This window comes from Lissotriton helveticus, chromosome 7 (assembly GCF_964261635.1).
Source record: "Lissotriton helveticus chromosome 7, aLisHel1.1, whole genome shotgun sequence".
NCBI classification, from domain to species: Eukaryota; Metazoa; Chordata; class Amphibia; order Caudata; family Salamandridae; genus Lissotriton; species Lissotriton helveticus.
This window is the reverse complement of record NC_136068.1, coordinates 662,631,142-662,658,082: the sequence shown is the minus strand read 5'-3', so window position 1 is coordinate 662,658,082 and position 26,941 is coordinate 662,631,142. Positions and strand designations below refer to the sequence as shown.

Sequence of the window (26,941 nt, the reverse complement as noted above, 5' to 3'; positions counted from 1 at the left end):
TGGCCTGTGAGATGGTGTCAGTAGCGGACTGATGTGCGAATGGGGCCAAAGGCAGCGCAACAATATTTTCTGACTGACACCACAAGGCGCTGAGATGCCAAGATCCGAAAGGCACCGAGGTGATGTCTAAGTTGCGGACTGATGTGCGAATGGGGCCAAAGGCAGCGTAACAATATTTTCTGTATGGAAGATACCACTAGGCGTTGAGATGCCAAGATTCGGATGGCACCGAGGTGATGTCTAGCAAGTTGGTGTGGTCATCCTACAATGCTGAAACTCGGCGTGGGTCACCCCATTAGCCTGTGAGATGGCGTCAGTAGCGGACCGATGTGCGAATAGGCCGAAGGCAGCACAACGCGCCAAGATCCGGATGTCACCGTGGTGGTTTCATAGTTGAGAGGCACTTCATCTGCAGTGGGGCGCCGAGATCCGGATGGCACCGAGGTGATGTCTAGCAAGTTGCTGTACTGGTGTGGTCATCCTACAATGCTGAAATGTAGTGGGGTGCCCATTTACCGTTTCAGTTGCCATTCAGCTGAGTTTCGGCTGCTCTTGATGCTACAGCGACAGGCGGCTGCAAGAGGACTCTCAAAATGGCGGCCTGTTCTTTGGATTTGGGCCTGGTCCACTAAAATGGCCCTGGGACACCTTAGAACTCGGACGCTCGATTTTTTTTTCCTTTCCTGTACATGCAAAAAAAGGTAAATGCCCGGTACGTTACACGCTTCATCTGCCACGATGAACTCTCCAGAGGAACCGAAAAAAAATATAGTTGTGGTAACTATACCATGCATCGTCATATGGAGAGGTGGCACCAATTAATTATAGTGCTGCATAAAAGAGAGATTTGGAGGAGAACCCCTGACCTGCTAGTACATTCATCAAAGAAGTGGCACTGAGAGCTTCAGAGGCAAGGGAAACGGTCCCAAATATTTAGAAGAACTTTGGAAAGATTAAAATGACATGTTTAGATTGTGGTAAATTAATTTCATGTGGACAGATGAGTGTTACTCTAATAAATACAGCATATGAACATCATCATAGTCGATGGTTGGTAGAGACATTTTGACTATATCCTGGACCTGCCCGTCCTCGCCCAAAATGGCGCCGGAATAAATGGGACTCGTAACTCCTTGTTGTGTACTGGTTGCAGAACCTTGAAATCACGAGATACGTATGCAGTTTTGAAGCACATGGCGGGCGGGGACGAGAATTGATTGAATATTTCGACATCCCTATTGATATTAAGTTCTGATGTGTTATTGATTACTGTACTGTTGAAAATTCGAATTAACGTCACCCATGGTACTTGCCCGCAAATGTATATCTAGATAATTTTATTGTAACTGGCCCTGTCGTATTTTAATTATAAAATGTACGTCCACCGATTCCGTAACTGTTAGACACCTTAGTTCTTGCAACCTAATGGCCCGCCCGTTACGTTTCTCTACAGTGTAAATGTCTATTCATCATATACGATTACAGTTTGCTCCGTGGCAGGCCCACGTGGTTATAGGCTCGTATTTGTATAATGAAATTTTCACAATAAAGGTTTTTAAAAGAAAACATGGTAGTAGTATATACATTGGTAAAGTTTTTAATAATAGTCACTGTTTTAGAATCATTAAAAGGCAAGTGAAATAAAGCAGACCAATTACATGAAGGGTAAAAGGTATAATACGAAGGAACGCAGTAAAGATAAATGGTCAAGGGCTGTTGTGTTTTCTATTCCTGCAACATAAAGTGATCGATAAGAATCTCATATTCAGGCGTATCGGCGACTAAGACAGCAGGTCGACCCTCTTTTGCTCAACGGCTCCGTCATGGGACGAAGAAACGCTCTTTTTCTCGAAAAAAGAATATATTTTACTTGCAGGACAGTTGTAAAATTTCCGGGAAAGTACATTAGCCTGGAACATTATAACATATATTTAAGAAAAAATAATGTTCGGAAGTAATTAAAAGCGTAATTTTTAGGTGATATGACCAAGGCTTTCATCATTAGAATAAGAAAAGTAAAATGAACCAATGAAAAGTTTTATTAACAAGTCACATGACTTGTTATGCTTACGTTACGCGCTGCGCGCCCCGGATGACTTCCGGATGCGCTAACGCGGCGCGTCATATGACGCATTACGCGACAACGCAGGTCCAGAATATAGTCAAAATGTCTCCACCAACCAGCGGTCGAAACACAACCCCTTTCAGCAGGCTAAATAGTTCTGTTAAATGACAACAGAAGGGACAGGCAACAAGAACCATCAGTCAAAGAGGGGAGGGCTAGTTCTTCTCTACCGGGTTACATTGGGGCGCTACCGGAACTGATCGAATTGGTAGTCTACAGTGTTTCTGGATGTATCAGACTGAAGCTGGGGTTAGCATGAGAGCACCACCATTTCGTAGCTCCGTTGTGGCCATTCCGCAACCAATCATGGCAGCCGCTCTTTATCGTTATTTTGGGCGGGGTGGGTGGCGGAGCCGAGCTGTTTTGCAGCCATCATTGTGTGGAGTTCAGTTCATCTCACTAGTTTTGTATTTGTCATGAGGGGTTGTTCCTAATGTTTCTATTTTAGCGAGGTCAAAAAGAGATTCCATTAGTGGCCTACTGATTTTACTCGATTCCTTTTCTTTTTTTTTACACGATTTTTCGTTATCTGCAAAGACTAAACAGAGTATTGCGACTCTGTGTTTGTTTGTAAATAGAGAATGAACCAAAGAGAACTAATTCTAAAACAGTAAATACTTGGATAACAATCAATCAAATGGAGAGAGAAGCAGGCACGACGGATTACAACGGGGGCAAAGGCCTGCGTTAACTACCTTTCACTATCTGCAAAGAGAGAGTACTCCTAATAGAAATGAGGGGGGGGGGCACCATTCAAAGCAGATCAGTGTGCATAAACACGAAAATGTTTTCACTTACCACGTACTTGACATTCGACAGCTTATGATATTTGCTATTAAAAAACCATTGAAATTCACTGAAAAAACCATAGGTTATAGACCATATATAGTTAGGAATTAGCATTTACTAAACCTTGAAAATTCCCTGAAAAAACCATAGGTTATAGACCATATATAGTTAGGAATTAGCATTTAAAAAACCTTATTTCACTCACACAAAACCATTGAAATTCCATATATAGTTAGTTGCACTAACTATATATCGCGCACCCGCAATCCACTGCTGATCATGTCACATATTACATCATTCATGACATGGTCAGTGACATCACTGATGACATCACTGATGACATCTCAAATGACATCACTGATGACATCACTGATGACATCTCAAATGACATCACTGATGACATCACTGATGACATCTCAAATGACATCACTGATGACATCACTGATGTCATCTCATTTGACATTACTGATCACATCACTGATGACATCATTCATGTGATAATACGATGAACCTCTTCAGACTCTAATATAACCTTAGATACACTCAGTGTAAACAGACACTCACAGACTGTCACTCATCCATGGAGTTACTCACACACCTAGTCAGTCATGCAAAGAATCAATCACACCTCCATTTCCTCAACTATACAGTTATACACACCTTACTTATTCAAACATATACTAACACATATTTACTCTATTATACAATCCCTGATACAAGTTCACAGTGATCCATACAGCCACTCACACATTCACTGGCTCTTATGCACAGTTATTTATATATGTCAACTCTCACATGTACTGTGTTTTACATATGTACTTACTTTGACATGCAGCACTGAGATATCCATTCACTCACCAATACACTCATGCACACAGTCAACCGCCCATACAGCTGTTTCCACATGCACTTTTGAACCCATACATCTAGTGAATCAACTGCTCACACATCTATGCACAGAGTCCTACACCTCCCAGCCACCCACACACACACTCAGTCTCCCATACAAATACTTGGGCAACCAATCAATAACCCATATAGTTACTCATATAGCTACTGATCAACACATGCAGCAGTTTACAGAACAACAGACATAATGATGCACAAATTAAGACAGTTTAGTCACTAACCCATGCACTCAGTGAGACACATTTAATCACTCACTCATACAGTCAGGCATGCACCTACTAAATCCTTCATCCAGACACTTATACATCCACTCATTCTTCAATATGTAAGACATATTTTAACTTTACAGAAACATAGTCACTGGATGTTGTCATCAGTGATGTCATCAGTGATGTCATTTGAGATGTCATCAGTGATGTCATCAGTGATGTCACTGACCATGTCATGAATGATGTAATATGTGACATGATCAGCAGTGGATTGCGGGTGCGCGATATATAGTTAGTGCAACTAACTATATATGGAATTTCAATGGTTTTGTGTGAGTAAAATAAGGTTTTTTAAATGCTAATTCCTAACTATATATGGTCTATAACCTATGGTTTTTTCAGTGAATTTTCAAGGTTTAGTAAATGCTAATTCCTAACTATATATGGTCTATAACCTATGGTTTTTTCAGTGAATATATATATATATATATATATGTGTGTGTGGGATGGCCGAAATGCATTATTTCAGTAAACGCTTCCACTTGAATTTCCCCTGTGTGGCTTCTGCTTTCTGCTTCTTCAGCTAGGGGGAGTTGTTTTGGATATTGCACGCGTCAACCAGAGACGCGTCTACAGAAGCCCCGCTCCACAAGTCGGCCTGAGCATCACGGTTTCACATCTGAGAAGGTTTATTGGGCGTCTGAGGTATCGGACGAGCTCAGGCCCACCTCACATGACAAGGCAAGCAAGGGTGGATGCAGTGCAGTCTGTGACTCTACGGAGGGTGTGGGTACATTACTTTACCTGCCCCTGCCCGGTGACCTCTTGGCATGGAGGTTGGCAATGTTTAAGGGGACTCAAGGAAGCCGTGGGATTGAACACCCATCAAGATTTTAATATCGCCGTCATCCCCCATTGTCCTGCACAATACCTAACAACACACAGCAATTACCGAATCCCGGTGGAATACTCACCTAGTACAAAGAACTCTGGGACTTGCAGTTTTGATTGAGCAGCGACGAAGTGCACAAGCACATGACTTCGGGAGGAGCGAGCTCTCACCTATGGGCATGTTGCAGGACAGTTCAAAATGGGGGGTGGGACAGAATTTTGATTGATCCCACATATATATATATATATATATATATATATATATATGTATATATATATATATATATATATATATATATATATATATATATATATATATATATATATATATATATATATATATATATATATATATATATATATATATATATATTACCTACTGGCGGTCGCCAGTAGGTATATATAGTTAGGATTTTTTCTCTATGGGTTTTTTGAAAATTCTATGTCTAATAACTTTGGCGTTTGTGGACGGAATTGGCTGAAATTTTCAGGAAAATGGCACATTTTGTTTCTGAGCAGCCCCTGAAAATTGGGGGGGGTTTCGTCCAGGGGGGGTCGAGAAAAAAGGGGGGTCCCAAAACGTGTTTTTAACATTGAGTTTTCCATAGGGCGGTTGGCCTCACTTTTAGCCCGAACGGCTGAATGGATTTGCACGAAACTTGGCAAAATTGTAGGGACTGGTAGCCCGATGTGCCTTTTGTAGGTCTCAATATATGTGCTCCAGTGGATTTTGAGAAATTAACGTTTAAAAAAAGATATATATCTGTAACAGCGGACCGGGCAGCGTCCCAGGACGCGTACTTTTCGCGCAACGGAGCTTTGTGAAGCGAAGCTGATTGGTTCTCCGGCGTCTGTCAACATTCCAAACAGTCCGTAGCGGCCGCCATCTTGTCTCTCGGTAGGATCGAGAGACAAGAGGAGGCGAAAGCGAAGGGGCAAATGACCATAAGGGGGAATAGTAGATCCTCGCTGACCCCCTAGGTTTGATGTGGAGGTTTTAAAAGGGCCCCGCGGGGCAAAAAAAAATAATAATAATAATAATCGAACGGCTGAATGGATTTGCACGAAACTTGGTAAAATATTAGGGACTGGTAGCCCGATGTGCCTTTGCTAGGTCTCAATATATGTGCTCCAGTGGATTTTGAGAAATTAACGTTCAAAAAAAGATATATATCTGTAACAGCGCTCCGCTTCGCGTACTTTTCGCGTTACGGAGCTTTGCGAAGCTGATTGGTTCTCCGGCGTCTGTCAACATTCCAAACAGTCCGTAGCGGCCGCCATCTTGTCTCTCGGTAGGATTGAGAGACAAGAGGAGGCCAAAGCGAAGGGGGAAATGACCATAAGGGGGCATAGTAGATCCTTCCTGACCTCTTAGGTTTGATGTACCATTTTGCCAAGTTTGGTGTAATTCCGTTCAGCCATTCAGGCTGTAGACGTATGTAAATGTCCTATGGAAAATTGCATGGGGAAAACACATTTGAAAGTGTTGAAATTTAGAACCAATTAAAATGTTACTTTGGTTTTGTATTTGTGTGTGATGAAAGTTAATTGGTTATGTATATATGTCAAATGAGAGGAAACCACAGCCATTTTGTGATACTACTGTCTGAGGTACATTTGTGAGGAATTTTTGGTGGTGAATTTCTGGTGTTTGATTTACACAGTACTAACACTTCTGCTACTTTTAAAAAGGTGAGTTGTTAATTTGTAAGGGGAACTATGTTGTACACTTGAAGATAATTTGAAAAATGTTTTCTGTTATTTATTTGCAGTCCTTCTGTTATACTAAATACTTGATGAAGTTAGTTTTATATTATGTATTACTAAAAACGATAAATGAAAGTGATTATTTTTTTCTGCAATTTACAGCAAGCAATTTCAAAATAAAATGGCTCACAATGAAGAGACCGTGGCAATTTCTTTTGAATTGTCCACTACATTGATTGAAATTGAGAGCACCAATAATGAAATATTGTCACAAGGAGGACATGACTTGTATGATTCCATTAGATTGATTGAAATGGACAGCACCAAGAATGAAATATTGTCACAAGGAGATGACTTGAATGATTCCACTACATTGATTGAAATTGAGAGCACCAATAATGAAATATTGTCACAAGGAGGAGATGGCTTGTATGATTCCATTAGATTGATTGAAATGGACAGCACCAATAATGAAATATTGTCACAAGGAGGAGATGACTTGAATGATTCCACTACATTGATTGAAATTGAGAGCACCAATAATGAAATATTGTCACGAGGAGATGACTTGAATGATTCCACTACATTGATTGAAATGGACAGCACCAATAATGAAATATTGTCAGAAGGAGGAGATGACTTGAATGATTTTTTTGATCAATCTCTTGATGGCGAATTTATCGAGTGTTTGGAGACCATAGAGTTACAAGAATCATCATTGCAGACTTTTAATGAGGAGATTCCAGATGAGATGATTGAAGAGGAAATTACTGATGAGGACATGTTACTAGTTGTTTCAAATTTAGAAAATTCTGAAGAATAAATTTATATTTAGAAATCAAAAATTGTTTGAGACATTATTTATTTTTATTTTTAATTTATGAGGTTGTAGCGAAGTGATTGTAGTATAAAATGAGACTTATAGTATAGAGTGCAACATTTTTATGTTACATGGTAAGTTTACTCATATTTACTTCCCTTCTGCCACTATATTATCTCCAATGTGTATTTGACATGTCTTCTTCATCTCCGGCCTCCTTTCTCTCACTGTGTGTCTCCGATGCATCTTATCGCTGGTATTTTGTGTAATTACAGAAGAGAGTAAAATAAAATAGTTCGGAACGTGAAAAGGGGGCAAAGTAGAGTACTCCTCACCCCCTAGGCCTTTTTAGGCGGTCCCAAAAGGATCAGTTTCTGCTTTCCTGAGAGATTATGGTATGAGTTCCATATACCATAATAACTTGCATTACAACATGCAAGATATCTATCTCCTATTACCAACTTTTGGAGATATTCGCGCTAAGCGCGAATATCTCCAAAAAGTAACACCTGCCCTGAGCAGTTCTTAGCCATGTTATCCAATGGGAGGTGGATAACATGGCTAAGAGTATTAGCTCGGTAATGCATGAATATCGCTGAGTTTTTAGCGATATTCATGCATTGCGGCCGTTTATTATCGCATTTGCGATAAACCTTGATAATAGTAAGGTTTATCTTCGATAATTTCTGACGATGCTTAGTGGTAAAAAATTGGTTGGTAAGCATCGTTAGCGATAAATATCGCTTAACTTTGGTAATATGCCCCAACGTCTGTTAACGTTCGATTCGAAGGAAATGAGGAAGTGTTGAAAAACATTGTCTGCGCCATCTTGCCTTTTTTGAAATGCCACACTTTTGTCGTGCACGGCAGCCATTTTAGATGTCTTGACCAGACCCACTCTCTGCACGCTGTCGATTCGTAGCATGGCTCCTCACCCTCGTAAGCATCTCCCCCAGGCACTGGTCACCACCGCTCTCTGTCTTATGCATGGGCAATAAACCTTCCCCCATCTGCGCTGCTCTTCCCTGAGAATCACACTCTGTGCCCGCCCGACACCTCCCTTTCGCCCTATTCACTACCGCACCCTCTGACACTCCTCTTCCTCTGTGTCCGATTGTCCAGGCTATCAGCTAGCCCTGCAGATGTAGTTTATGGCCCCAGCTGTAAAGAATCACCCCTCTTCAAAGGAGTTATAGTAGATCAAGGCCCACACCCGATGAGATCCGTCACACCACACGTGTTCCTACTATCTGAAAACTATCCTGTATTGTGATTGGGGAGGGGACCGAGCCTGAAGCGGAAGATTCCAGGAATGACTCTTTGTACATCAAAGTTTTTACAATTATGTGTCACATAAAAAATATATAGCACTCCAACAAAGTAGTAGGAATATAAAACTTTAATAACATATAAATATATACAACAAAACAAAAACAGTAAAAACATTTAAACAACGAAGAGACCGTGGCAATTTCTTTTGAATTATCCAATAGATTTATTGAAATTGACAGCACCAATAATGAAATATTCTTGTCAGTAGCGGTCTGTTGTGCGAATAGTTCCAAGGCAGCAGAACGCGCTGAAATCTAGATGGCACGAAAGTGATGTCTAGCAAGTTGCCGCCCAGCAAATAACGGCGTGGGGCGCCGCGGGGGTGAGTGAGTCCAGTAGGCACCACAGCTATTCTTACCGGCATTGCAGAATTACTGCTGGGGACAATGCCTGTGCTGGAGCAGGGTCACAGCAGAAACAAAAAGGATTCTGTTGAAGATGTTGTTGGTTTTCAATTTGAAAACAGTTCTGGTGTCAACTGCTATGCTAATGTAGTGGTTAATGTTTTGTTTTCTCTAGAAAATGTAAAAGAGGGGGAGGCAGTCCAAAGTTCCGTTAAAAGGGCAAAGGAAAGGATCGGTGGTTTGAACTATCAGTCAAAAAGGGGAGGGGGTGCAACAATTTTTCCTACCGGGTCACACTGTGCTTTCACCGGAAGTGAGGTCTGCAGGATTCTAGTAATTCAAAGTGAGGCTGGCGCCGACGTCCCGCGGATACAGTTTCGTCACTCCACGGGTGATCATGGCAGTCATTCCCCATCGGGGGTCGGAGACTCCCGCGGCTCCTCTAGAATCTTCAAGGTCGTGGAGGACTACGGTGGTGGAGTCAACCAGTGACCGGGCCATTTCTTTATGCTGGGCCCGCTCTTGCCAGGTCGACCGCCATTTTGAGAGTTCGGTAGCTACTGGCGATCGCGGGGTCAAATGAGCGGACGGGCTCCACCCTGCCGGGCGAGACGTTGCAGCATGGCCACAGTGGAAGAACTCTTTTCCGGGCGCCTGGAGCGCTGAGGGTGCAGCTGGGAAGCCTCCACTGGGGAGGCGGGAGAGGCCTGTTCGCACCGTCTCTCCCTCCCAGTGCACCCCACGGCGTCTCGCTTGAGATTTGTTATGGCCGGACCAGGCGATGAGGACGAGGGGGGGGGGTCGGAGGCATGTGCAAGACATCCCCCCCCAGGGTTGTTGCAGCAATTATACAAGAAAGAAGAAGTGTCCCGTCCGTCTTCGGGCCGGGCTTCCGGTAGATGTCGGCCGGACGCCCCTGGCTCTGGCCCCATGAACGGGTTTCTTGGTTTATCGGCTGCAGCCGGATTCCGTCGGCCTCGGCCCCCCGACCGTTGGTGGCCGGACCGGAAGAGCATGTGGCGGGACTACCTGCAACTCTCAAGGGCCACCGCGGCCGGACTGGGAGAGAGAGGGGAGGGTCGAGGAGACATTCCCCCCCCCTGCAACTGTTCAGCGTTGTAAAGGCAATCCCCTGGCCGGGTCCCGTTGGTCTCGGCCTCTCCTCCGGCTACACCCTACGTTAGGATCTCCTGGCCGAGGCGTGGCAGCAGGACCTGCCTTATATGGGCTGGTCCCGGCTGGGCGTAGCCGGAACCCTGCCCCACCTTGGAAGTTTCCAGAGTGGGGGCGGATGTTCTACTGACTTGCATTTTCCCTAGTCTATCGATTTTTTTGGCGTGGCAGGCGGTGGGACAGCGAGGGGTGATTTGGTTTCTCTTACTGTTTTTCTGGTCTCTCACCACTGGCATATTTTAACGTTTTCTTGTTTCTAGGACATTAATAGGTTTTATCATTACGTTATGTTATCGTTTCTTTGTTCGTTGTTTAATAAAAGTTCATGTTCATCAGTGGCCTACTGATTTTCGTTTTCCTATTCTTTTCTTTCCAGGTTGTTTCATGCTAAAGTTTCTGTTAACAGGATACAGTGATCACTTCGTTATTATTGCATATGTCCTTTTCACTAGGGGTGCTCTCTGGTCGGGCCAGATGACGTATGTCTAGTAAATGGTCCGGGTGAAACAGGTGCATCAATCAGTGGGGAGTAGATAGGCATGACAGATTACAACGGGGGAGAAAGGTCCGCATTACGTACCCTTTCACTACTTGCAAAGATTTTCCTACGTTTATTTGCAAACAGGGAATACCTCCAAAAAGAACTAATTCCCAAACAGTCAATGTTCGGACAATCAATCAATCAATGAGGAATGAAATAGGTACGACGTGTTAAAGGCTTGCGTTACCTACCCTTCACTATCTGCAAAGGGAGATAGAATATTCCTATTCTTCCTCGTTTGCAGGTAGAGAAGATCGTTAAGAGAATTAACTTCGAACAATTCAATGCTCGATTGAAACAATCAACAAGGGGTACTGTGAACACAAATGAACGCCGCTTATATACATACGCATTGCTATTTTCAACAGGTTGTTCCTAATGTTTCTATTTTAGCGAGGTCAAAAGAGATCCCATTAGTGGCCTACTGATTTTGCTCGATTCCTTTTGTTTTTTTACACGATTTTTCGCTATCTGCAAAGACTAAACAGAGTATTGCGACTCTGTGCTTGTTTGTAAATAGAGAATGAACCAAAGAGAACAATCAATCAAATGGAGAGAGAAGCAGGCACGACGGATTACAAAGGGGGAAAGGGCTGCGTTAACTACCCTTCACTATCTGCAAAGAGAGAGTACTCCTAATAGAAATGAGGGGTGGGGGGCAGCAATCAAAGCAGATCAGTGTGCATAAACACGAAAAAAAAAATTCTTACCACGTACTTGACATTCGACAGCTTATGATATTTGCTATTAAAAAACCATTGAAATTCACTGAAAAAACCATAGGTTATAGACCATATATAGTTAGGAATTAGCATTTACAAAACCTTGAAAATTCACTGAAAAAACCATAGGTTATAGACCATATATAGTTAGGAATTAGCATTTAAAAAACCTTATTTTACTCACACAAAACCATTGAAATTCCATATATAGTTAGTTGCACTAACTATATATTGCGCACCCGCAATCCACTGCTGATGATGTCACATATTACATCATTCATGACATGGTCAGTGACATCACTGATGACATCACTGATGACATCTCAAATGACATCACTGATGACATCTCACTTGACATCAATGATCACATCACTGATGATATCATTCATGTGACAATACAATGCATCTCCTCACATTTTAATATAACCTCTGTTTCACCCAGTGTTAAAAACAGAGTATAATTTTGGAAACCATTGACACACCAATACTAGTTACTACATACGTACTCACTGATTCCTACGTCTACACACACATTCACTCATTCACCCATACAATCATTCATACATACAATCACTCATGTTTACAACACAATCATATGCACTCATACACCTATACAGACACTCACACTCTGCCACTCATCCATGGAGTTACTCACACACCTAGTCAGTCCTGTAAAGAATCAATCACACTTCCATTTTCTACTCTATACAGTTAAACATAGAGCACCTTACGTTTTCAACCATATACTAACACATACTTACTCTCTTATACAATCATTGATACAAGTACACATTGATCTGTACAGAGTCACACACCTCCCATCCAGCCACACACACACTCAGTCTCCCATGCAAATACTTGGGCAATCAATCAATAACCCATATAGTTACTCATATAGCTACTGATCAACACATGCAGCAGTTTACAGAACAACAGACATAATGATGCACAAATTAAGACAGTTTAGTCACTAACCCATGCACTCAGTGAGACACATTTAATCACTCACTCATACATTCAGTCATGCACCTACTAAATCCTTCGTCCAGACACTTATACATCCACTCATTCTTCAATATGTAAGACATATTTTAACTTTACAGAAACATAGTCACTGGATGTTGTCATCAGTGATGTCATCAGTGATGTCATTTGAGATGTCATCAGTGATGTCATCAGTGATGTCACTGACCATGTCATGAATGATGTAATATGTGACATCATCAGCAGTGGATTGCGGGTGCGCAATATATAGTTAGTGCAACTAACTATATATGGAATTTCAATGGTTTTGTGTGAGTAAAATAAGGTTTTTTAAATGCTAATTCCTAACTATATATGGTCTATAACCTATGGTTTTTTCAGTGAATATATATATATATATATTTAGTATTGTGCAGGACAATGGGGGATGACGGCGATATTAAAATCTTGATGGGTGTTCAATCCCAGGGCTTCCTTGAGTCCCCTTAAACATTGCCAACCTCCATGCCAAGATATATATATATATATATATGTATATATATATGTATATATATATATTTATATATATCAAGTACCAGTCCAAACTTTTGTTGCAAAGAAGGAGCTGACACCGTGAATCAATCCAAAGTAAGATTCATTTATTCTGCTTTACAGCCCAGACACTTTTTGGCGGTATCCAACCGACTTGCTCACTACATCTGGTTTCCACCTCAATCAGTATTATGTACTTAGAAATTTTGACAGGTTACAACTGGTTCAGGTTGTAATGACAACCCTGTCATGACACTTCAAACAACATAGAAGAGTTCTGTGTACAATTAACCTCCATGCAAACTCCACTTCTATGGAGTGCCTTTTACGCATTGTACATGGTTTAGACTAAATGTTTCATTCAAATTTGCCCACTCTGCGATAAACAATATTTGATTAAAATACAACTCATGTTCACAAATTATATTAAATTTGAATTTAAAAACAATGCGAAATAATGTGAAATAATATGAAATATTGTGAAATAATGGCAATTCACAACATTATCTCAGTCAGCGTAATCATTTGGTAAACGCCCTATTTCGCTATTCTCACAACCCTGGTTTAGTGAGTTAGATCCTCTCCCAGTGGGCACAGCGATCACCCTATCCCATGAATATGTTGTGTTTAGCATGACAATGAGTGTTGCCATGTAAAATGGGTGATATATACCACGCCCTGTGTGGCGGCGTCGCTAATCTCTTAATCCAAGTTGATGTGAGTTTAATCTTCTCCCAGTGGAAGTAGCTATAACCCTATCCCATGTTTAGGGTCTATTTAGCATAACAGTTCTAAAATTAAAGTAGGTGAGTTTCAGATGTTTACGAAGTAGTTAAAGAAAACCGGGCCAAGCCGCTCTGGACTAGAGGTGCACATTAAGCACCTCATCTGCATTTAACCCATTAGGAATCTTTGAGTCAAGCAGGATTATGTATCTTGACTCAAGGCGTCTCAATGCCAGTTGCCGATTCCCACCCCTGATGTTCTTGGGTATGCTGTCAATCACAAAATACGTTAAGTCCTGTGAGTTCCTTGCATGGTGCGAGTTTATGTGTCTGGCCACAGGGTATGCCTGGTCGTCGTTGGCAATTGCCCTAAGGTGTTGCAGTATTCTCACAGGTGCCTGATGGATGGTGCTGCCCACATATCTTTTTCCACAAGCACGTTGACTGAGTATTCAGTCTTGCATGAGAAGCTCCCTCTGATTGTGTAGGGTGTTTGTCTGAAAGGTAGCTTTACAGAGTTGATGGTAAACCCATGCTTGCAGGCTTTGCATTTGGTGCACTTTCTAAATCCCGTTTGGGCCTGAAGCCAAGTGGTTCCTTTAGTGTTTGTTGGGGCATTACAAACTAGCTGGCTCCTCATAGATTTGGCCTTTCTAAAAGTGACTGAAGTTGATTTGTCGCAGAGAGGACCTAGACTTGGGTCATTGTGTACCAGAGGCCAGTGCCTGTTTAAAATCTTACGCAGGTTGGCATGGTACGTGTTGTAGCCTTTAATGAGTCTCGGGTGTTTTGTGTGGTTTTGTCCTTGGTGTTAATTTGACTATTCTGTTCTGGAAACAGGAGATCTTTCCTGTTCTTTTCCCCACATTTTCTCTCTGCTTTGTCCAGTGTCCCCTTGCTATAACCCTTATTTCTTAATCTCGAAAAGAGGTTTTCCTTCGCATCTTTTAGATCTTTCTTTATGCTACAATTACACGTCATTCTGAGCCACTCTGCATATGGTATCAACTCCTTGAGTTTAGTTGGATGAAAACTCTGGGCATGTAGTAATGCATTCCCAGCTGTGGGCTTCCTGTATGTCTGTGTCAGAATTTTAATGTCTGCTATGAAGAGTTCTAAGTCTAGAAATTGAATTGATGTAGTACTTGTGGTGCATGTGAAACTAAGGTTCAAGCAGTTCTCATTAATCTCTGATGTAAAGATTTTCGCACTCTCACTTGACCCTTTCCAAAGTATAAAAATATACTCTATGAACCTTTTGTATACAGCCACATTGTCTGTCATTTGCCGTTGATGTTTAACCCCCAATACCTGCTCCTCCCACCAGCCCATATGCAAATTAGCATAGCTGGGGGAGAAGCAAGTACCCATGGCTCAACCTTGTGTTTGTTTATAATGTAGCCTGTTGAAAATAAATGTGTTATTCTTAAGACACCATTCGGTCATCTCTAACAACATACAGGTGTGTTGGTGTAAGGATATCGGTCTTCTGCCTAAATAGTGTTGCAAAGCCCTTAGCCCATCATTATGCCTGATACTGATGTACAAAGATTGCACATCAAGTGCCATGAACAAATATTCTTAACTTCAATCAAAATCATGCATTTTGCAAAAATAAGTCCCCAGTGTCTCTTATGAAGGTAGGTAATTCACGCACTAGTGGTTGTAATAAGTGGTCAATGAAAATACTCGTATTTTTGAATAAGCTCTCTATGGCCGAAATATTGGTCTCCCTGGAGGCTGTTCTGCGTTCTTGTGCACCTTAGGTATCATGTATAGTTGGGGGGTTCTGGGATCGTTGTTTTTGAGAAAGTTAAATTCTGGCTTGCTGATAAGCCCAATTCCTTTCCAGCGATATAGTTCATTGTGATATTTCTCTTCAATCCCCACAATATGTGTTGGGCTGATTCTATTATAGCATTCCTGGTCCTTTAGTTGTAAGAGTGCCTCGCCATTGTACATGGTGAGTGGCCACAGGACTATGTTGTCACCTTTGTCTGACCACCTCACCACGATGTCTGGTCGTGCTTGAATTTTTTAATTAGGTTGTTATACTCAATACTTTGGTTATGGTTGTGAGTGGTAAACTCCCTGGTGCTCAGGAGTGACAGTGTTTGTAAGTCATTAATTACATTGTCAGCGAAAACATCCAGGCCATCCTTTGGTAACATAGGCATGAAAAACGATTTGGGCTTGAATGGTGTGCGTATGGTTTGGTATATGTCCAATTCCGATCTAGCCGCTGCCTCACTCGGAGAGATTTGGCTTATTAGATCCTCTTGTTCCAAAGCTGTTATGTCTCTTAGTAACCCCATGTCAGCTGTGGTCTATGCCCCAAATTTTTCCATACCTAATGGTGTATGTATACTCCTTTTGTCTGTGTTGATAAAATATTTTTGCAATTTCAGTTTGCGCACAAATTGGAACAGGTCGATCCTTGTTTGTGCGTAGTCAAAGTTAGTTTGTGTGCAATATGTAAGTCCAAGCGATAAAATGTCTCTTTCTTTTGACGTTAATTCCATGTTGGTCAGATTGATTACTGTGTTGTCAAAGTCAATGCTTTGGTTTATCGGCGTTTGTGTCATCTGTATTGTCCCTTTGTTTGTTTTTGTACTGTTTTTTCCACAGCGTCTGTTTTTTCTGCATCTGCTTTTTGTTTTTGATTCTGTTGTTTTCCTTTTACCCACTCCTGGTGCGGCGGTCATGGGCGCAGGGTCATCATATGCTCCATGCGTAAAAAAGCAAACTCCTGCACTGGGGTGGGCACTGGGCCTTTCTTGTTGCCACTTGCATTGCTTTCTACGTCTGATTCTAACTCAGAGCTCCATTCTGTTTTGCTCTGTTCCACATTTATAGTTGGATTGCTCGCCGTTGCTGACAATTGTTGGCGTCTTATGTTGTCAAATTTCTTTGAAAAAGTAAATATTCTTCCATTAGGTAATCACTTCTGTCTCTTTGAAATTTTATCGCTTTTCTCTCTTTTATTCAATCTTCATATTTTTTTTACCTTTGCTGGAATTTCTTTCATGGCTTTTTGTATCTCTTCCTGGTTTTATCGTGATTCTAGTTCCTTGCAAATTTCCGCTATTCTCTGTAAGATTTTTTCTCTGTCACTGGCCGCATATTTGATTAGGATATTCAACATATTTTGCGACAACTGCGCGCTGTTGTCTGCCCAGTCTTGTAACATTGCCCGGTCTGGGTTTTCATATGTGGGGGCTACCAGGTTCCTGAGTCCTCTAGGCAATCGCACCACAACCAGATACGTTTTCAGTGATTTGCCCTCCCACCATTTGTAGACTTCCCTTATGCGCAGTTTCTCTAGTTCCATTGTTAATTTCTTCACATCATCCTGTGCAGGGTCAGAATTCTGGGTTGTTGATCTAGTTGCGGCTGATGCGGTTGTGTCTGCATCATTAAAAATGTCCAGAGCTGCCTCTTCCCGTTCTTTAACCCACTCCTCGGTCATATGCCAAATGTTTGATATTTACATATATATATTTAGTTATCATTTTTGGAAGTGGTGGTGGCCATTGACTGTCTGCTTTTTTTGTGATTTTGTGACATATCCACAATATGGTCGGTCAGAGTGTGCTTTTGTAGACAATTGCAATGGCTACTCCTGGGTGCTCGTTGTGGTCCATGCAGGTGAATTTGTAGCCGTTATGGATGATGATGATGGCGTTGTCCATTCCAGAGCAGAGGTTGGTCCTCGTATCTGTGAAGAAGGAGATGTCTGAAGAGGTGGCATCGAGTTGGTCCTAGATTTCTGTGGCGTGTTTTTGGAGGGACAACACCTAAAGAAGGATGCAGTTGAGCCACTCAGCTGTGTTGTTGGATGGATGGGTGGTGATAGGCGCTGGTGTACTGATGTGGCAGAGGTGAATTTGCAGTTTTGATAGGAGCAGGGTGCAAGAGAATTCAAGAGTGTTGCTAGATGGCAGGTAGTGTGGTGTCCAGGGGTGTTAGTGTCGTAGCAGTGGAGTGTCAGAGAGGAAGGGTCCTTGGTGCTGGGTGCAGTCCTGGGGTGGATGAACGCTGACGGGCTTGCCTTTGGTGCACCCATGGAACACCTGCTGCCCATGGCGGCGCAGCGGCCGCCTTTCAGTAGTGCTACGTGGGACTGGACCGCTGGGAGGTGTGAAACACAGGAGAGGACACTGGAGGGGGTGGGGATGTGGGTGGGAGCGGGCATTGTAAATATGTTTTTTAATAATTCTTACCTCGAGGCTGGGTCCTGCATCTTCTGTGCTCCTGAGTCTGCTTCCAGGAATAGGGAGCAGGCAGGCAGCCAGTCTCCCTCTCCTAAGCCAACAACAATGCTGCAATACAGTATTACGATTATTATTAATGACTATGGCAAAGGGCGTTTAGCCAGGGGCTGGAGGGGTGGGAATGTACTCCATGCAGGCGGTAATGCAGCCTGCATTCCAAACAGGGAAGTGTGCATGACTGCTTTGGGTGGCCTGAGAGGGCCAAGCAAACAGGCATTGGGCACTTGAGTGGGCATACCACTCCGCCCTTGCCCTGCTCCAGCCGCGGGCCGTGGAGGGAGTTACGGTGGGGCAGGGAGGCGGGGAGGGGGCGGGGCAGGGTGGAGAGGGCTAAAAACCGGCACCTGGATAATTACAAGGTAAGTAAACAATTTGATTAATAAAACGAATTTCGTAGTGCGCACTGCATCGCATTTTGCGATGCAGTGCGCGCTACGAAATTCGTTTTATTATTTAAATTGTTTACTTACCTGTAATTATCCAGGTGCCGGTGTTTAGCCCTCTCCACCCTGCCCCGCCCCCTCCCCGCCTCCCTGCCCCACCGTAACTCCCTCCACGGCCCGCGGCTGCCCTGCTCCATGAGTAGAGCAGCCCCACCCACCCTCCCGCATGCAAAGGAAATATAGCATGAGTGCATCAGGAACTTGTCATCATGTTATGTTTCCTCTTCTTGCACTGCTTGAAAGCAGTGGGGTGATGCTCTTCTGCCACAGCGGAGGATCCACCACAGGGGGTGCGTCACTGACAGATGCTAGGCCTGGGCCCGATTCGATCGGGGCATCCTCAGCTCCATGTCCCACCTTCTCCTCATCTGGACTTTGACACTGTGGCACAATCTTCTGCACTCTCTCCAACAGCCAGCAGGACTCAGCCAGCAGGAGCTTCAGCCAGGTAGGATTTCACAACCCTGGGTATAGCAGTCACCTCCAAGTCCATAGGGGAACCTCCTGATGCAGATGATGCAAGAGGGCCCCATTAGGTGTGAAGTTGCAGCGATCCCGCCACACAATTTCTAAGCAACTCAGTGGCCTCACCCTCCACAGCATCCGGCAAGTACAACATACTCTGGCCTGTGTTGCAGAGAGTCACAGGCCACCAATGGTAATCTCCTCTGTGCACCCCAGTGTAGTGGTGGCCTGTGGTATGAGATGCAGTCCTCCCTATGTTGGTGTATAGTAGCACCCTATCAATCACAGCTCCAAGGGGCACCAGGCAGTCTTCTCCCAAAGGTCAGCAATGTGTCTTCATCAGATCTGGTAGACTTCACCACCAGGTAAGGGTGATTGCTGTGGCCTCAATGTCTACCGCCATGGCCCAGCAACTCCAAAGCACCTCTGCAGCCTACTCCAGGTCCATCCGCAGGCCCAGCGAGGCCCCTGGGCCCCCAGGACTGACTGGCCTTTCAAGCTTTTAGATGCTATGGTGTTGCAAGGAGTGCACAATAATATGTAATGCATCACTGTTTTTCCCAGAGATGAACCTTTTTCCATGATTGTAGCCCTGAATTTCCTCTTCCCCTGGGACTTAGGCTTGTGATCCTGGGCTTCGGGGGGTTGTTCATCTGTGCTGCACTTGGTCCTGGCTGGTCCATTCTGCATTCCATTAGTATTGTTTTCTATTTTTCATTGGAGGTGGACTTATGGGCTATTTTTGCCTCTAGAGGAAAAAAAAAGTCACATTGGGCTGACTACCGTGAATTTTTTTGCCGCTAATGGGCCTTTCGTCAGTTTTCACCTGCTAACATCAGAATTTGTATCGCCTTCACACTAGTGATAGCAGCAGTTTTCACCTTGGCAACCTGAAACTATCTCCATGTAGCAACGTATTGTAAATACATTGCTAACAATTTGATAGTTTTTGGTGACAGGCAGTGTTAAGAAAACTGCTGCTAACCATCGTTACCTTTAGTTATCGGCTGTTCTTGTACATTACCCCTACATTTTTGTGTTTTTGTTTGTGTTTGCTATATTGAAGTAAGTGTATTTGAGTTACATAGCTAGGTTAACTGCATATTTAAAACTGCAGGATAACATAAAAACTGTTTTTGTATTATGTGTAAGTCAGGAGTAAAGTAGTTGGTATGTTGGCTAGAATAAAAATCTAAATATACTTTTTTTTTACAGAACAATATCTACATAACTACAACAGTTAGAATAGCTACAAAAGCTTGGAGGAAAAAGCAACACACGCAACCACAGTATCTATGCAGAACCGAGACACAAAAGGGGAAAAATTTAGAAGAAGTGGTGAAAGAAAAAAGATCTACTAGTCGGAGAACAAAGTACTTTCTTTAAAATGTACATAGCCATTTAGAAAGATTACAAAATAATGAAAATAAAAACCAAACTATGAGAAAGAATAAGAGTGGAAAAATTGTAAGGTGCAAGAACAGGGAATAATGTAACAAAGGTGGACACACCTTAACCAGGAGACTAAATCAGTTTAAGGAAATAAGAACCAGGATGTTTTGTATTAGAGTGGTTGTAAATCTACTGAGAAATATGAAGACGTTCAGAAGAAGGAGAGAGGCTTTGAAGCAGAAAGAAAGGTTTGAGGGAGTAGTTGATATGGCCTTTGCTTTGAAAAGGGAGCTTTTCATTTGGATTATAAATTGAATGAAGACTTGTCAAAATGGTGTTGTGCATGAAGAGACACAACCAGGAGAAAAGATTAGTGAATGGAAGTAACTTTTGTACAGTTTTTAGTGGAGAATGGGTACATACTTCCAGTATAGATTATTTCTTTGATGGAGAAAGCTACCTCCAGGATAGCACATAATTTCATGATATTGATAAAAGAGGACAATGTTATGAAATGAAGAATGTCACTCCTATAGGAAAATAGGTGATAGTACCTAGAAATGTAACACAAGTTATTGCAGAAGAGGTACAGGGATGGCAAAATCAGACCCCTATATACAAATGGAATTGTAGTACTGTTTGTAGTATTTGACAGCAATCCATTGATATATTAAGAATATTTCTATGTCTTTCCAAGGTGAAGTTTCAAACACAAAATACATACTTTACAAGTATTGGATCCTTGCAAGGTCATAAAGCGTACAAATTTACAGGGACATTCTCTAGCTTGTTTATCAAAGAAATTGTGCCAAAGCACCTTTTATCATTTCAGGATGATAGCTGTACACCACTCAATAATGCAAACTTGTGTTAGGAGGCTGTACTAAAACTCCTGCTTTAGGTTTACGAGAATTGAATAGGGCACTTTTGCATGGTAATGTGGGAGAGGTGTAAAAAGTTTGTGACAATGTCCATTTTGTTTCTTTGGTACTAGGTCCCCGGACGCTAGGGAAAATGAAGAGTTGATAACAGGAGGAGCTGCAGAACAGGACCCAGGTACTACAGTTAATAGTTTTGCAGATGTGATTACAAGATTTAAGACAGAGTGCTCAGAAAAAACAGAGTTTGTTTTTCTATGTTGTCAACGCACTCACTACAAGATTCAAAGAGGGACTGTTGACTTGTATTTTAAAAGTGAAAAAGGAAATAATGATAACTGGCAAAAGTTTGGACAGTGGGGTAAAGCAGGGAAAGTCAAAGGGTACAGAGCACCTCAAGCAGAATGTCATGGCAAAACACAGCTGTACAAGGAGCTGCTTCAGATTTAACAGGACAAGTCCTGCCATTAGCATAAATTAGAGTGATTGCTATGGCCTGGCTAAATATAGTTGATGTGGGCACAGAAATCAACTATAACAATCTAATAGGGAGAAAGTCCTTTGTACATCAGGCCCATTGTTTTGTTATTTTGCAGAAATAAAAGCATGTGCTGGGTTTATTTCTGCAGAAACAAATTGCTGAGAATTTGGCAAAATATGTCAGTCGTCCAGATTCAGCCTTGCAAAATTACTTCCATCATATTAGCAGAAGCAATTTATTTGAAGAGATCTCCAGCAACATGGTGGCATGAAGGGCACTCTCTACCGGGGGAGAGGAGGTGGGTGGGTCAGCTACCTGTGCAATCCCAAATCACCCCCTTCTTTTGTTGAAAGTATAAAACACATACATATGTATACAGGCCATTCATTAATTGTATTATCCCTCTCATGCTTGATTTCTAATCATTATGATCTGAGGCACCATTTCAAATCAGGTTAGAGGCTAAGTAAATAAAAGCAAATACAAATCAATCTTACTCGTTTCCTTAGTGCGCAGGCAAGATCTGTGACCGCACCCACTACACCTGTGACATCGATGCCTACCTACAAAAGAGATGAAGAAACAAAGTGGTTAGAAGAATTGTCCAAACATTATGTGAAACAGTTTTTTTTCAAAAACTTTAGCTTGCAACATTGTTGGTACTTTTATTCTTCATGTTTTGATAACTCTCTTTCCATATATTTTCTTTTTAATTTCAGAAACAGCTACTTAAAGTGTTTTTTGCTTTTGATGAGCACAGATTTTGCTGCCTGCATGTTCGGCTTGCTCCTAGTATTTGATGACCAAGACCACCATGTATTCCTTATTTGTGTGTGAAATGTGTCTAAAGTATTGCAGATTAGCTGTATAAAGGTACTTTCTATTAAGGTAATTCAAATGGATGGTACATATACATTATCAATCAACCAGCAAATACCTATCTACTTACAGTGGTAGACTATGTTTTGAGATAGAAACGTATGCCTCTTAAGGTAGGTGTAAGGTATGAGAAAAGTTTACTTTTCTCAATACTTTTCAAACTTTGCTTGTGTGCTGGAAAGTACAGCACAAATACAAAGAGGGAAAAGTATTAAAGCATGATTTTCTGCTGGAGCAATCCCCTTCCAGTACAAAGAAAAATGCTTCAAGCAACACACACTCATTTTCACTATGGTGCTTGAAATATCTAGGACTGTTTTTGCCTTTCCCATTGCTGCAACAAAGGTCAGCAACTTTAGGTGCTGCTCTGTATTTTGCGAAAACAACAATTGATGGACGGAATGTTGCACAATGGCAAAACATTCACCCCCAGTCACAGATCTGGATTTAATCCATCGTTATTTTGCTCAACACACAGACATGGCCATACGCAAATCAGTCTTGACCCTGTGCCTGATGGGAACAGTCCAGCCCGAACTGCCAAGCCATATATTCCCTGGACCGGAATCAAGCATCCTAGGACCGGTTTCTGGCTATCAGCCGTCATCAGCCAGGATAGCTTGATTCCAGTGGCATGGAGAGCACGGGACTCACGTCTGAGCATACCCGTCCCACTCGGATTGACAAATGCGAAAACAACAATTGATGGACGGAATGTTGCACAATGGCAAAACATTCGCCCCCAGTCACAGATCTGGGTTTAATCCATCGTTATTTTGCTCTCCATACCACCCCAGTTCAGACATGGCCATATGCAAATCAGTCTTTACCCTGTGCCTCATGGGAACAGTCCAGCCCAAACTGCCAAGCCGTAGTTTTCAGAAATTTCTGGGTTTGGTAGGTTTCTCTAGATAGTCCGCGAACCAAGGGACAAAAACCCAGGTGATCCCCCTTGCAAAACCAGGTTGTTTTGTGATAGGTTACTTTGATGTCTCCACAATAAGCTTTGGGCCCTTCCCTGCTACAGGCACTTAGCCCACCTACACAAGTGAGGTACCATTTTTATTTGGAGACTTTGGGGAATGCCGGGTGTGTGAATGTTTGTGAATGTACGCAGAGCCGGAACTTTTCATACCATAAATTTGAAGAAAATTTGATTTTTTTCAGCTAAATTCGAGGTTTGCAGTAGATTCTGGGTAGGAAAATGTTGGGAGATCGATACAAGCCATACCTCCCTGGACTCCTCCGGGTATTTAGTTTTCAGACATGTCTGAGTTTGGTAAGTTTCCCTAAATAGCCACCAAGCCTGTGTAAAAAGACCCTGGTGGCAGTGGCCCCCCTTGTAAAACCAGGGCGTTTTGTGAGAGGTCATTTTGATGTCTCCACAATATGTTTTGGCACTCCCTGCCGTGGGCACGTAGCCCACCAACGAAAGTGAGTTGCCATTTTTTTTTAGATACTTTGGGAAATGCAGGTGGGTGAAAATTTGAGGATGCACGCAGATTACAGAACGTTCCATCATAGTAATGTGAGGAAAGTGTGTTATTTTGTGACATAGTTTGAGGTTTGCAAGGGTTTCATTGTAACATAATCTGGTGAGAGTGACACAAGTCAGCCCATCATGGATTCCCCTGGGTGTCTAGTTGGCAAAAATATATAGGTTTGCTAGGTTTCCCCCAGGTGCCGCAGCACTAGGGTACAAAGACCACTGCAAGGCAGATTTTAAAAAATGTTTCAATTTTAAGTGGAAAAATGTGATGTGTCCATGTAGTTTTAGGGCCATTTCCTGCCACGGGCACTAGGTCTATCTACACAAGTGAGGTACCATTTTTATTGAGAGAATGTGGGGAATAAGTGGGGGCTTGGAAGTTTGTTTATCCATGCAGATTCTAGAACTCTCCATCACAGAAATATGAGGAAAATGTGGTATTTTTGACAAAGTTTGAGGTTTGCACAGGATTCTGGGTAACAGAACCCAGTGGAAATCACACAAGTCGACCCATCCTGGATTCCCATGTGAGTCTAGTCTTAACAAATTTATTGGTTTGATTGGTTTCCCTAGGTGCCGGCAGTGCTAGGGTACAAAATCCACAGCCAGGCACATTGCAAAAAATGAGTCAGTTTTCACTGGAAAAATGTGATGTGTCCACATTGTGTTTTGGGGCGTTTCTTGTTGTGGGCACTAGGCCTACCCATTCAACTGAGGTATCACTAATATTGAGAGACATTCGGAAATGCTGGGTGGGTGTACGTTTGTGGATCCATGCAGATTCCAGAACTTTCTATCACAGGAATGTGAGGAAAATGTGTTTTTTTCACAAAGTTTTAGGTTTGTAAGGAATTTTGAGTAACTGAAACTGCTGAAAGCCACGTACGTCACCCCAACCGCGATTCTCCTGGGTGTCAAGATTTTAAAAATGTAAAGGTTTGCTAGTTTTCTCTAGGTGCCGGCTGAACTATGGTTCATAATCCACAGCTAGGCACATTGCAAAAAAGGGTTGGTTTTCAGTGTAAAAATCTGATACGTATATGTTGAATTTTGGCCCGTTTCCTACCACGGCCTCTAGACCTACTCACACAAGTGAGATACCAATTTTATCGGGAGACTTTGAGAATGTGGGGTGTGTGGAAGTTTAATGGTTCCATGCCGATTCCAGAACTTTCTATCACAGAAATGTGAGAAAAGAGTGTTTCTTTTTCAAAGTTTGAGGTTTGCAATTGATTCTGGGGAACAGAACCTAGTGAGAGTCACACAAGTCACCCCATATTGGATTTCCTTGGGTGGCTAGTTTTCAAAAATATAAAGGTTTGCTCAGTTTCCCTAGGTGCTGGCTGACTTAGGCTTAAAGATTCACAGCTAGGCACATAGCAAAAAAAGGGTCATTATTTACTGGAAATACGTGATGTATCCACGTTCATTTTTGGGCTGTATCCTGCTCTGGGCACCATACCTACCCACTCAAGTGAGGTCCCATTTTTATTGAGAGACTTTGGGAAATGTGGGGTGCATGGAATTTTGTGGATCAACACATATATTTCAAAACTTTCCATCACTGAAATGTGAAGAAAATGTGTCATATTTGACAATGTTTGAGGTTTGCAAGGGATTCTGGGTATTAGAACCTGGTAGGAGCCACAAAAGTCAACACATCCTGGGTTCCTCCTAGTGTCTTGTTTAAATTTTTTTTTACAGGTTTGATAGGTGTCCCTAGGTGCCGACAGCACTAGGGTACACTTTCCACAGAAAACAGAGCTTGAGAAATTCTAAAACATTTTGGAATTTCAGTTTTTTGGGCAATTTGTGAAGTGACATAACTTGTTTCCGTTGCTTAGATGTTAAAGCTGGAATGCTCAATTTGGCACCTAAAACCAGCTCTCAGAAAAGGAAACAGATTTTGTTAGGAATGGGGTTGCCAAATCAACAGGGGTAGGATGGACATGTGAAGTATCCCCGCAGTACCCACAGACGACACACCAGGCACACCACAAAAGAGGCACGACACCAGTTTGGATAAAAGAAGAATAACTGTTGTATTGTACCAAATATGCAAGAGTAACACCCAGTAATCACAGTAGTCACAGTAGCGCACCAACGGGTGCCAGGTTCCAGAGGGGATGGATTACAAGAAAGAAATGGGAAAAGGAAAAGGTAAGTCAGTCCATGGGTGTCCAGAGCTGAAATAAAAACCAGGTTATCAATTGGAGTGGGACATTAAGCATGAACGCACATCAGGTATCATAACTTTGGCATCACCCCTGTAAAAACATGAGCTCTCAGCATGAACAGCAGGCCTAGGCCTAAGCTCTGAGGCAGGACACCTGTAATAAAACATCAAGGCTTTCTCATTAGCATGGAATCAGCGTCAGCTCAGCCAACAGGCGTGAAACATCAGTATACATTGGCAACAGGACACTACTGATCCTGGGCAGGGGGGCGCAGTAACCTAAGCACCCAGCTTTACCATAAGGCTTGGCCCTATCTCATGGGCCAGGAACACCTGTAATAAGACAGCAAGGCTTCCGACACTATAACCCTGTGGGCATAAAACATCAGGCGTAGCTTGTGAGGCATGACCTCTTCCATGGGCACCTTACGGGTAACCCGTGATCCCAGTGGCGGTCCCCTCTACCCCCCTACCAATGAGGCAACCCTTTTGGGGAACCTTCGCATCAAAAAGTTAGGCAACGTTTCACGGGCGGGTAGGCCTAAATATCCACAACAGATGGTCACTCAGTACTTAAGGCGGGCACTTGCCCAGTTTGACCGCCTTGCGGGGGCCGCCATGGCCCAACAACAGTCTCCAAAGAGAAGGGGGGACAAGCACCG

General features: G+C 42.6%; 1 protein-coding gene across 1 annotated transcript in view; it reads right to left on the bottom strand.

Annotated features, from left to right (window-relative positions):
- LOC144769216 (uncharacterized) overlaps positions 1 to 26,941 on the bottom strand; it is a 272,739-nt gene that overhangs the window by 222,401 nt on the left and 23,397 nt on the right. Inside the window, exon 3 of the mRNA XM_078653257.1 lies at positions 22,233 to 22,298. Coding sequence (XP_078509383.1) covers positions 22,233 to 22,298 — 66 coding nt within the window. The remainder of the gene's footprint in view (positions 1 to 22,232; positions 22,299 to 26,941) is intronic.